Here is a 13,673-nt window from a genome sequence, read left to right on the forward strand (position 1 = left end):
TAACAGTATATTATCTTAAGCCCAAACCTTGCACACATTGAATGGAAGGCATAACACATTGAGGGAAAACAGCTGAATCACTTTAAAATCAGTATATTCAAAACTGTCTGAAATTGATTTGGTATGAACTGGGTTCAAAACAAAATCTACAACGTACACACAGTGTGTTCACGACGGATTCACCAACTACTTTTTTTGTTTAGTAATTGAATTAGCTGACTATCACAGTAGAGTACAGGTACTATATTAATACTGATGTGCTTTTGACATTCAATATAAATGAATATATATACATATACATATACATAAACCAATATGCATACTGTGTATAACTGTACAGTTCTTTTCAACATTCACCTATGCCATTCTAATGACGCACCTTGCCATATAAGTACAAGATATACTAGACTTGAAGCAATCCTGTAAGAATATTACGATTGTATATATTCAGAATAACAGTAGTTTTTAGTTGTACTGCTGTGTTATGATCTTATCTACCTCTTTGAGTGTGTGTCCTCATGTTATTTTGTGATTCTTATGTTTGATTACGCCGCTGTAGCAGTGAAATCCATATTCATCAAATAATAATTAAAGACAAATAATTGTCAGAATAAAAACAGCTGCCACTTCGTATTAAGTGGTTGTACTTGAAAGTGGTAATGTTGATGCCGCGTCTTCATGGATGTAGGTTAAGCGCACACAAGAGACACCAAGCGATCTCCAATAGTGCCGTCATTGGAAGATCCATGGAAGTCCAAAGTTACCTGTACCTAATACACATCTTCTATAATGCAGGACTACCACATACAACATTTGATTTGCTAAATTTATAAAAAATGAATACATTTATTATAAGTTATCCTTTGGAATAAAAACAGACAAGTCTATATTTTGTTAACAGCCTCTCCTCCCTCAAGGACTCTGTGCAGAAGCTAGAGACTGTTTATCTAATAGCTTTAAGGTAGCATATGTATGATGGCTGAACTGAGTCGGTCTGGTCGGGAGGGTTTAGTGGGGAGGGGGGGCTCAGCAGGAGAGAGCCTTTATGAGCTGACTCATAAATGTTACAGTCCAAGCAGGTTGGAACAAGCCATGTGGAAATGTAAAGGGAAGGCTTTTAAAGAGGAAGAGACCACCATGCTTACTGAGCTAATATCATCAAGAGTGCATCCAAATGGCAAGCACTAAACACCAGCTCCTAAAGACGACATGCATATCAAGCAAATTTAGACTTGATGGAATGATCTCTCAGCTACTGTCTTCTACACAGACAAATGCTCTGGGATGTGATACACAACTCAGCTAGGGGAAATGGAAAACAATAATAACTGTGACTGAATCCAAGATGATTTTGAGACATCTTCAGAATCTACACTGATATCACTATAATGATAGTGATCTTTGCACAAGCTGCTTTTGTGTAGCTGCATGCTGTACATTAGTAGGACAGTACACTGGTACAGATCTGCATGTTGATAGACTGACTGCGCTGCCACACGACTCAAGGACATTTAAATGTCTAAACTGCATAGTATTCCCCAGCTACATAGCTCACAGTGAGTGTAGACAGATGTAACAGATAAGGGTGAGGCTGGGAAATATGAACTAAAAACAGGTCAAATAGACAGCTGGAGTGGAATGACTGGTTGTCTCCAGAAGGGTGTCTAATAGGAAAGTCTGGACCCTCTAAGGACCTATTAGCTCCTGTCTGTGGTGTACTGCAGCAGGATGGCAGAAACTCTCCAAGCTACATGTGAGCTAATGAAACCACAGGGATGCTGTAGGAGTCCAGCCAGTGAGAGTCAGAGTGTGTTTGACACATGCAGGAAAGACTAATTATTGTCTAAATTCCCATGCCAAAAGAGAAGTGTAGTACACTTGATTGGATATATGTGTGATTTCCTTTGTACATCTGATAGCTGTCAGTCCTCAGCGGTAGTGACAATGTTTTTACATCTTGACTTTAGAGGAACAAACTGTCATTTTTTGACAATGCAAATTGACAGACAAGTGACAAATTAAAGGATAAACCTACATACATGTGTAGGAAAACATAGGAAGTCCACCATACAGGGCATAAGGTTCGATGAATATTAAATTGATATGAATAATTTGCTTTATCCTTTACCGTTCTCAGATCTCAGCTCAAATAAACAGCTACGGGAGACCCATGCCCACCAATAGCAAACAATGGGCTTTAGTTTGACATTTGTACAGTATCTCTTGGTATAAAATAATTTATACTTGAATTTTTCAATCAATCCAGCAGAGAAAAACCAAGCACTGCTTTTTTAATTAACTCTACTCAGCACAAACTTTCCTGGCTTAGTTGATGTGTCCAAACTCAGAAAGGCTCATGTGGTGCACTCTGTATATATATTATATTCAAACATCAAGACAAATGCATACACAGCGTGAATTACTGTCAAACAACTTCAAAGTCATTCTAATTGGAAAAAATGGGCGGAAGAGAGTCTAAAGCCTAAGAGAGTGACAGAGAAATAGTGCGCAACACAAAAGTGCAAAAAAAACAAATGAGAACATTTGTAACAAAACAGCCAAGCTGAGCACAAACTCCTGCTGCAATGTCCTTTCTATAATGGAGGATGGCAAAGCGCTGAGTCAGAACGTTTTCTCATCTCGTACAAGAACAAGTGGCTTGGTGTGTCCTGCTGATATAAATCAAAAACAGAGGACCACTGCCAAAGATCTAGAGTGGATTCTCCGCCCCCCCTCTGCCAACTCCTGAGCTTTATTTCACCACAAACACAAGTAAGCTTTCATCCCTAAGCAGATTTACTTCCTCTGAAAGCAAAAACATGAGGACAACACCCAGTAACTCACACGCAACACTCCAGACTTATTTGTATGTGGGGGGTCAGATTGTTGACATAAAGGAAAGTGAATTGTTCGGAGTATGAAGATCAACTTTTAAGTGTCAGAAATAGAGAAATGTTAAAATATAATTTACGTTTTTATTTGAATACCAAATTAGAAGTGCAGCAAAAGATACTTTGACTGACAATGTGATGATAATGCAGCTTTTTCTGGCAGTGAAATAATTCTGCTCAAATTATCCAGAAATAATCCCCTGCTAAGAACTGACAACTTCATCATCAATTATTATCAAAGGAAAAATTTGCTTCAACAAAAAAACTATTAAAAAGGTTGAAAGGTAGTTGGAGAATGTTATCTTGTGTAGATGTTCTGATTCCGAATATGGAGAGCTGTGAAAAGTTAATTTCAACATATTTTCACTTGACAAGCTATTTGTTTTAGGTGACAGGCTGTTAAAACCATTTATGTAAAATACCCCCTTCACCCTGCGTCTTTCCCAGACTGCATTTCACAGACACTAGTTTCCATTAGGGATGTCACGATAGGCCTACCAGAAATGTAGTAGTCAATATCAATACCAGTGAAATTCCTTGACTCTTGTTACCAATTTTTGATACCACGATAAAAAACAAAAACAAAACATTATATCCAATGTACTTCAACTCCTTTATTACCGTTTGCATACCGGTCTTAGTTAGGAAGTTAAACACGTCATGAATTCCTCTCTAATATCTATTTTATATTACTGTGAAAGCATCTCCTTGAAGCAACTGTACTTATTCAAGTTTTTCTCAAAAAGCTAAAGTTTACAAGACTACATGTGAACACATCATGATAACGTTATAATTTACCTTCGTCTAATTCTCATCTTTACTGAATAGAGCTTGAACGCACCGTAATGCGACTCTATGGAACCTCCGTTCACCGGCAGCTAACGGCTAATGTTAACGAGCTTTCTCCTGCAGATTTCAACACGGATGTTCACAATGAAGCATTATCAGGGAAACGCGTCACAGTGACTTTACTGCGTCCCAAACACATTTTATATCGCTCAGTGGGAAACAGGGACGTCGTTAGTCTCAAACCCTGACAGAACCTGCGATACTGTAGAAAACAAGTACTGTCACGTTTGCAGAATTTTGGCATTGACTTAATAGCGAAGACGCCCTTTTTTTCTAAGCACAGGTGGTATCATTTTTAGATGATGGTCCGACTCATACAATTAATCCGTGAAGGGTGCTTATTTTGTCTGATACAAAAATGGCTCAATCTTGAGGTCAAATCAAAATCCTCACACCTACTTAACAACTGTTACTGCTTAAGGTCCAGCACCACCCACCCCTGAGCCAACCCTCCCAGCTCATAGAAGGACTCCGTGTCATCACACATAGGATCAAACATATTCTGTTCACTACAAACCTGCAAGGAAAAGAACATAAAGCATAGATGACACTTCAGCCCCATCAAGTCTTCCACCCAGAAAGGGTGAGAAATGCCTTTTATTCTGCATCAAGGGCTTGAAAGTAAATCAGAATACTGCAGTACATCAAACGCCTGAACCCCTTATCACTCTGTGGTGAGTTATGGTACAAATAAAAGCCATGCGCTGCCTTATCAACTAAAATTAAGGCTAAACTGAGCTAACCCTCACACTGCACTCAAGATAACCACCCTACCAACCCAATTCTATAAAAAAAAGACATAACTGTGAAAAGTATTTTTAAACTAAACTTCCGGTATAATAAAAGTACCTGCAACTGGTGAACAGATCAAGCGTTATAATCTTTAAAGAAGGAGCAGAGGAGAGGACATTAGATCCTGATCAAAGACAATACAACACCTTTCCTATTCCCATCTCTCCCTCATCTGCAATTCTTTTTAGCAATGCTGGCTTCCCTCTTAAAGAATTTGTTGTTTTACAGCGTTGTTGCCCCCTCCTCCTTCCCTCGATTTCCACCAAAGCCACAGGAATTGATTTGCAAATGTGCATTCAAAGTTAAATTGGCAGCAGTGAGGGAGGCAGGCTAGAGTGCTTTTTCTGCAGCCTCCTACTCCCTGACCCTGTGGGGACAACACAATGAGGCACTTGCATGAGAATACAAAGTGCAAGCCATACAGAGACAACCTTCTTAATTGCTAAGCATCTAAAATGGGCAGGGTCAACTTTGCAAAAGGAAATAGGGTCTTTTTTTATCATGTCTCTCTTGGGGCTGTGGACTGTGGATAGATTCATGAGTAGAAGAGGGGATTGTGGAAATTGGGAGCAAAACGATCAAAACTCCCAGGGCAGATCCAAATAATGCCCTTTCCACTAACAACTCCATTTCATGCTCCCTCTGAATATGGCCTCTTGCGCTAGTGACGCAGCTGAAATTAGTTTAGGCTAGATGTTTGGGCAAGTTGACAATCAGCTTGCTGAGAGATAGAGCAAACAGCGGTGTATTATCTGCTCCGACAGGAACCTAACAGAAGTTTTTACTCAAAAACGTTACTCGTGTTACAACATGGCTGAGAGGCATGGGAGTTGATTAAGCTTTGATTTAGCTCCAAGTACAGAAACAACTCTGAGGCGGCAGCAAAACATCTCCATCATATGAACATTTCAACTTTGAAATGTATTTTCCTCATGTTTCTGCAGCACATTCTAGTATGAATAATAATAAATGATAAGTACTGGCTTCTGCAAAACATCTAATATCAACATCAATAATGCGGAGGATGGTTTGGCTAAACTGATCTCATTCAGAGGGATTTGAATGCAACTTAGAGAAGCATTTGCAAAAAGCAGTCCTGAGGACTTAAATATAAGCAGAGAGAAAACAGAAGAAAAGAGAGAAAACAGAAGAAAAACATTGAGATTGGAAACTTTATAATCATCCTTACATCAAACAAGGCTGCATGTTGATGATTGCACAATTACTTATCACTAATTATCAGCCCATTGATGGTTTCTCCATTGAAGGCACAGCAGTGTACAGTATGCACTCTCTCCCTCTTGGGGCTTAAGGACGGGCACACCGTGTCCTGACACAGCTGCAAGGAAATGTCATTGGTTTCCTGTCCCACCGCACCATATTTCAAGATTAGCTCCTTATAGATGTGTGTCCGCTTACACACATACACACATCCTGACTGCTATCTGCTTTTATCCGTCGGACCACAGAGATCACACAAGTGGGAGGAAAGGGTCGAGACGGGGACTTCCTGAGTCCATAACTCTAAAGAAAAAAGAATTGAGATACCATAAAAAATAACTTGGGCGGAGGGGGGTCATTAGCAATAAGAGTCTGAGTCTGAGTATACAAAAAGTAGAGTAAAGCTGAGCGTGATTTAAAGTTTTATCAAACTTGAAATGGTCTACATCAGGGGTATTCAACTAAAATTCTAAGAGATCCAGTTAGAAAACATTTCTGCAAGCAAAGGTCCGGAGCATAATAATGTCTAACTTGCGTTATGAATTAGTGTGATATATATTGAAGTAGCCGAGTAGCTGTATCAATGTCTCTCCGTCTTCTCTCCCTGTCTGTGGCTCACTTGTCTTTCCGTCTTCTCACCCTGTCTGTGGCTCACTCGTCTCTCCGTCTTCTCTCCCTGTCTGTGGCTCACTTGTCTCACCTTCTGCTCTCCCTGTCTGTGGCTCACTTGTCTCACCTTCTGCTCTCCCTGTCTGTGGCTCACTTGTCTCTCCGTCTTCTCTCCCTGTCTGTGGCTCACTTGTCTTTCCGTCTTCTCTCCCTGTCTGTGGCTCACTTGTCTCTCCGTCTTCTCTCCCTGTCTGTGGCTCACTTGTCTCTCCGTCTTCTCTCCCTGTCTGTGGCTCACTTGTCTCTCCGTCTTCTCTCCCTGTCTGTGGCTCACTTGTCTTTCCGTCTTCTCTCCCTGTCTGTGGCTCACCTGTCTCTCCGTCTTCTCTCCCTGTCTGTGGCTCACTTGTCTTTCCGTCTTCTCTACCTGTATCGCTAACTTGTCTTTCCGTCTGTCACTCGCCTCTCGCCTCTCATCTGTCTGTATTCAGAGTCCCAATGTTTGCTGCCTGGAATGCACAGATTTGATTGGCTGAGTAGCATCACATGGGATGTCTTAACTTGCATGTAATTGGTCTGTGAGTTTCCTGAACCGCTAAACCAGTGCCTTAAAAATGAGAAAAGCTGCGCCGACTAAAGTGAATGATGATGGAGTGAACTGAACTGATCAGTACAGTGTGCTCGTACTAAATATAAAGTTCCATCGATCATTGTTCATGATGAGACACTGCTGGCACTGGAGACTACATTATGATGCCATAATATGAATGCCCTAATTATATGTGTACACTCAGGATGTGTAATTGTAGTCCTTTATTTATGAGTGTGACAACATTACCATGAGAGAGGAAAGTGGATGTGTATATATATATACCCTTCAAACATTGTTGAAGAGATTTCGAGGAACATTGGTTCTGAAGTATAATTAAGACATGAAGTGGAGAAACTGATGAGCTAGAGATGGATTGCAATCCAGCTGCCTCTCACTTCTCTACATGCTATGAATGCATTTCTGTAGTAAGTTGCTCTTGAGAGAGAACAAGTAGAGGGTTAGGGTTAATTGAATTGCCTCGTCACCAAAGTCACATTTCTTTAATAAGCATTTCCATTCAGGACATCATGCATAAGTGTCAATCATCAAACTGCTGCTACAGAAAACAAATAGCCAAAGAGACACTCCTCCTATCGCGAAGCACTTTTTGTGTATCAACACTCGCATCACAAAAACAACAGGAACCCAGCAACTGTCACTTTTCAGAAAGAGCTGTCCCTGTCACTTGGAAAGCCAGCCATTAAAGAATCGACAGCAGCTGTCGAAATACCTCCACTGCAGCATCACCTTGCTACACCGGTGCTGAAAATGATCCATTACAAGTTCTCTCTTTCCCACACCGAGCTTTCAAGTGCCAGACTCTCACACATATATCCAACCCGCCGACAAAGTCACGGCAGTGACAGCTGCAGCTCTACTCGTGGGCTTTCCTTTTGACGCTTGAAAGTGCACGCCGGAGAAGTCTGTGGACAGTAAAAAATAGGTAAACATGAAGATTTGACTGACTGAGTCACACTTGATGAAAACCATGTGCTCTCGTTAGACGGTGAAAATGTGTCTTTGTAGATACTGCAGTAAAAGACATCTCTTAACATAACAACAATACTTATTTATATTTAGCAAAAAGTATCAGGTCTCTATCAAGGACATTATTAATGATTATTGGGTTAGTGCATTATAATGCAGCTTCATGTAGATACTTGCATTATTGTGGAATAGCTTACAATTTAATCTCTATGTTATTATTTGTTAGATGATATAAGCATATATAAAGGAAGAAAATACCATTATATTAATATTTCTTATATATATTTGGTGTTTTGACTGTTTCTTGTTGAACCTCTGACTTCATTGTGCCACACAATAGACACAGCACAGCCCCACATAAAGTGCTTATATGATGTAATAGATGTAAATAGTGTCTGTAGGTCAGCTTCCTACATGTTACATGTACACCACATCTCTCTCTTACACACATACACACACAGAAGAAGAAGGCCTCTTTGACAGCACTGAGGACATTTGAGATATGTCCCATATCTGTGTGCAGAGGATGCAGAGAAAGGAGATGCCCCTCTGAAGATGAAGTCAGCAGGTTGTTGCAGTTGCTGTTTGATGAGGATCTTTTGACACAGCGTGTGAATTCATGCACGTCACTTTTCTTGTTTCAATCACTGTAAATCCTTCGCCAGTGACAGCAAGGAAAACTTCTCCACTTGGAGAACAAAGCCATTAAAAATGTAATACTGTGCATGCAACACAAAACAACACCTATGACACCTGTAATGTCCAATTAGTAGCTGTATTATCTCACAACAGCCTGGACACGGCACCGCCGCCCTGCGCTCTATGTCACTGACACTTCATTTCAGTCAGATGTCAGCGGCCCCTGCTTCGCCTCACTCCATGTCTATTTCAGTATTAGACCAGCAACAGTGAGCTCAGCCCTCCCAAAACCCCTGGAACTAATGCTGGGGGCCATCCATCTGTCTACAGCCTGAGGTGGGGAGCTCAGGCGGTATTGTGTCGGGCCCCTAAGGCGCTCGCACTTGAGACCTTTAAGAAGAGGGAATAGCTGACTTGTCCTGTCAGCACCCGCTGCTAAATAGAGTTCCTGTTCAGTTTATTCCCTTTCCTGTGAAGCCTGACGGAGAAGTGTCTGGTGCGCCACAGTGTGTTTATTCTGGCCTTCTGTGGTATGAATGTGCAGGGTATATTTCTCAGCATTAAGGGAGGTAGTGCTACGTTACATTTGGAAAGAGAATATGACAAAGCATGTTTTTTTCATTTAGTCCAGTCAAATGCACAAATAACGTGTTAATAATGCATCATGAGGCGTCGCCAAGCTGTTGTGTAACGAATACTTGGGACTGTGAGATTATATTATCATGGGTGTACATAATGAGTGGCTGCTCAGTGACAAACATACGGAAGTACAGCTCAACCCAAGCTTTTTGATTGCTTATTTCATATTTCTAAATTTAGCAAGCCAGGAGCTGTGTAAAACATAAAAGCCAAAAATAGGAAACTAAGCTTCAAACACCAATTTCGGCGCATGATTACCGCTGCTGATTCTGTGATGACAGGAAGAGGATGTGTAGTTCCTTGCCCTGCCTTTTGAGTGTCGTTATTCAGTGAGCGTAAATTAGGATTCAGTTGTACCTCAATGATTTTCTGGAGATATGGCTCAATTGTTATGTATCATGCCAGAGCTTGCTGAGCTATTGACAGGCTAATTGATGTGTAAAGAACAGATGGGCCGGCAGGTGGGGGAGGAGAAAGATACACTGACGGTATGAATGTGTGTTAGTTCTCTAAAATTACTACAAAGCTTTCTCCTTTTTTTTCTCTGCAGAAAGAAAGCAGACATGTTGTCAATATGCCAAAAACCTGAGCTACTGTGCTGCTGTTGTGACTCATCCACAGCTATAACAGATACTTTCTGTTTAGTGTGTCCAGGTTTTGATTTATCATTTAAGTAATATTTCAGGAAGAAAATGCCAGCCTCTCAAACGTGATTCATGACTGTGGGAAATGATATTATGAAGTATATGAGCATTATTTTCACTTATTTGTGACATTTTATGGACAAAACAAATAATCAAGGAAAACTACAGACATATTTATCTATAATGAAAATAATCCTTAATTGCAGCACCTTTTACCATTAGACATACTACATTGTTTTCTAGCATACTAAATAGTATTGTTTAAATACTAAATACTACATAGTATAGTAGTATTGGTATTGGAACACATCAATTGTTTCCTTGAAAGAAATGCTCAAAACCCAAATTCCATCCATCTCCATATTGAGGTTGAAGCAGATTTCTCAAAACCTGGGCAAAGAAAAAACTAAACTAACTCCATGGTGAGAAACCACAGTCAGTTAGAGAGAACATATGTTCTTTGTTTTCTGTCATTTGTGAGAAATTAACCATTAGGTGTCAAAAGTGATGTGTGCATCCCAAGTTTAAAGAGACCATACTGTTACTGGAATATCACAGAACAATTTCCACCAAAAGCTTTAACTCCTGTCAAAGTGTCCTTGACCAATCCATTAAAGCCCCCCCCAGCTCCTCCACTGTAAGTCACTGTAGATGACAGCGTGTCTTAAATGCCTCAAGTGAAAACACACAACTGCCAGTAACCAAAGAAAGGACTCTGAACAATGAGACATCTTGTTAATTCTGCTATTTCAGCCATATCACACTCCACCACTTCCCTTCCTGGAGGAAATGGAGTCGTACGCTCAGACTGTAATTACAGTGCGAGTATCCAGGTTTGTCTCGGGCTATTTGATCTGGTTACTGGTCTGTGTGTGGACAGTCAGGAGACAACAAGGCAGCTGTCTTAGCCCTCCCTCCCAATCACTTCAATGAGAGCATGGCAAACACATGGCCCGTGCACGGTCTTTGGGGAGAGCTGACGGAGACACTGTGTTGACTGATGGTGACAGAGATGACTGACAATAACAGCGCAGACTCCAGTGTCACCCTACTGACCAAACAGTCTGAAGACTAGACCCCTGAAATGTGACTCTGTGGGGCCCTTCAGATATGAAAAGGAAAACAGAGTTTTTCATATTATATCTTCCTGTGCTGGTACTGATCTGAACCTTCCTCTCTCTTCAATCAAAGTAGCTGCTTAACAGTGTCAGAATGTGACACGATTGCTTTTTCACATGTAAATATCAACTCACAAAAAAGTCTCATGGATAAAAATGGTATAAGCCTTTTGTTAAAAGTCACTGAATGTTTTGTTGGAGTGAAAATAAGAAGCTTTAATCCAGCCTTTGTCGTCCCACAGGAGCATCTGGAGTCACTGAAGGAGTACTTTCACAGATGCTGAGTTCATATGCTCTGGGTTCATAGTCAATGTTTACAGCCGTGTAAAAGACAGCCCCAGCCGCAGGTTTAGGCCCAAAGACACCACGCTGTCACTAACTATAACATCCTGCTAGCATAGGAAAAGAATACCTTTGTACATCACATTGGGTGGTGTTTCAGTGTAGAACACAAAAATATAGGTATACTGACAAAGAGCATGGTAGCAATTTAGCAGTTCTACATCTGTGATTGATGGAGGATCTGTGGATCCAGCATCCAGTCCAAGTGAGAGTCATACTCTGGCTTAAGGCCTGCAGTGGTTCTGTAACTTTCTCTCCACATAGTTTAGTGTGAAAGGAAATAAAGACACTGTATGCACATATTTGAATATAGAGCAATTTAAAAAAAAAGCAATGAAACAACAAGTCCAATATGCTGCATTGGACTTGTGTAAATAGGGATTTAGTGGAGGCTAAACCCAAGGAAACTAAGTTTTGTACTACAGACTACATCTTCATCCACCATCACTGCATGTATTATCTGTCTGCTCAGTGCAACTACGGAAGCCTGAATCTACACAATACAACACAAGAGTGCAATCAGATGGAAATAGAAGAAGAGTTCAACATGTAACATCTGGTGAAGGCTTTTATCCAAAACGCATTAGAGTAAAAATAAAATAAATCATACATTTTTTAGCATTGCTGCCCACAGGGGGAAATCAAACTCCCAACCATGCCATGCTCACTTACAGCACACTGCATTAGTGAATAGAAACGGTATCATACTGCTTCTGTTTCACAATTACATTGTGCCCAGTGTATGTGTTCACCTAATGGGCCTAATAATAGAGATAAATGAGCAGCCTCGAATCACAACAAAGTCCGATTTCTGTGGGGAGCAGATGCTGGTGTGAATCCAATGTCCCTTGGGCAAGACACACAGTAAAGCTGCATATGGGCTACTCTTCTGTCTGCTGGTTTAAGTGGCCTTTTAAATGACATCATCCAAGAGGATTACTCACGTTTGCCCAAAGACAGACATATATGTAATGGCTCCTACATGGAACCACATATTGGTGGAAGGAAAGGGGTGCATGATAGCAACTTTGCATGAGTACATTTACATGTGAAATTAATTTCTTCTCATTTTTATGTGGGCAACGCTTTCGAGCCCTGGGGAGTCTGTGATCCTTAGTTTGAGCCACTGATATGAAGCATATAAACTCCATCTGTGCAAACATAACCCAAAAACAACCAGCCAGCTATGCCAATGTAAACTTACCATATGCCAAAGTTCTAAATGCAAATAAAACCAGTAGGGGAACCAAAGTCTGGCGGTACTCCATTATACACTCAGATGTTTCATAGGTAGATAAGGTTGGTCACTGTCTTCAGAAATGCAGTTTGTGAGACAGGCCGTTCAGAAGCAGTGATGTATCCAAACGGACGTGCAAATGATTTCCAGTCTATGGGGTAAAAAAACAGCATCAAACTCCACAGGCAGCATCTAAGCCGCTGTAGAATTAAATTAGAAGTTCAAACATAGTAACTTTTCCACCACTCCAAAAGTCTGCGACTAAACCTGCGGACAGTCCGTAAACAGTAAGCCCAGGTGATGAGAGGAGAGGCGGCTGTGAGTGGCAGCAGCTCCCCGGTCAATCCGTCCCGTTCTCTCCCGTTTTCACATCAATGTCACAGAGAGGAGAAATACTCATAACGGCTTCCCCTGACAGTGAATTAGTCCCAAAGTGCATGAAGTCCTCGCGCTGGGGAGGAAAACGCCAACTTGTTAAACACAGAGCTCCATCTATTCTTTCTGTAGCTACTGTGTCTGTTCCTCTGCACCGCTACACGAATGACTTACTTCAGCCTCATCACAAAACAGCACGGTCCCGGAGCCAAAACCCACCGGAGTCAAGGCATCTACAGTAGGATAGATATGTTCCGGTCTCTCTTTCAAAATAAAACGAGGATTTACCGACGCGTTGCAACGCTTTGTTTTTGTACACCGTAAATAAATAAACACCTTCTATGGTAATGAAAACACTGTCATGTAATTTTCCATACAGTCACTATCACAGTCTTTCATTCCCATAACAGGTAGTTTGTGGCTAAGCGCATTGCAGACAAAAGAATGTTCAATGTGTACAAATGATTGAGCCTACACAGCAATATAGACATTATCATTCCAGGATGTAGCCTGCACCTCATTTTTGTCTTCAAATTATCCATAGGCCCAAGTTAAATCTTTTCTGGTAAAAGATTTGTATAACGTCTATCATATACATTCAGACAGTCAACTAATGTAGCCGATCCTTCACACAGGCAGTAATGCATTACATAACTCAATCAATGTAATATGGTAATTATACATGTTGTAGGAAACGTTCATCTTAACGATTCCACTTTTGTGATTCTGTGGTCATAC

The 13,673-nt window shown here is 40.8% G+C and overlaps 1 protein-coding gene across 4 annotated transcripts in view; it reads right to left on the reverse strand.

The window, feature by feature from the left end:
• Positions 1–13,084, reverse strand: part of robo3 (roundabout, axon guidance receptor, homolog 3 (Drosophila)) — a 75,205-nt gene extending 62,121 nt beyond the window's left edge. For all 4 annotated transcript variants that reach the window (XM_029447707.1, XM_029447706.1, XM_029447705.1 and 1 more), the window contains exon 1: positions 12,528–13,084. In XM_029447707.1, the coding sequence (XP_029303567.1) occupies positions 12,528–12,591 (64 nt within the window). In that variant the 5' untranslated portion in view covers positions 12,592–13,084. The remainder of the gene's footprint in view (positions 1–12,527) is intronic.
• Between the last annotated feature and the right edge of the window lie 589 nt (positions 13,085–13,673).

This window comes from Cottoperca gobio, chromosome 14 (genome assembly GCF_900634415.1).
Source record: "Cottoperca gobio chromosome 14, fCotGob3.1, whole genome shotgun sequence".
In the NCBI taxonomy this organism is placed as follows: domain Eukaryota; kingdom Metazoa; phylum Chordata; class Actinopteri; order Perciformes; family Bovichtidae; genus Cottoperca; species Cottoperca gobio.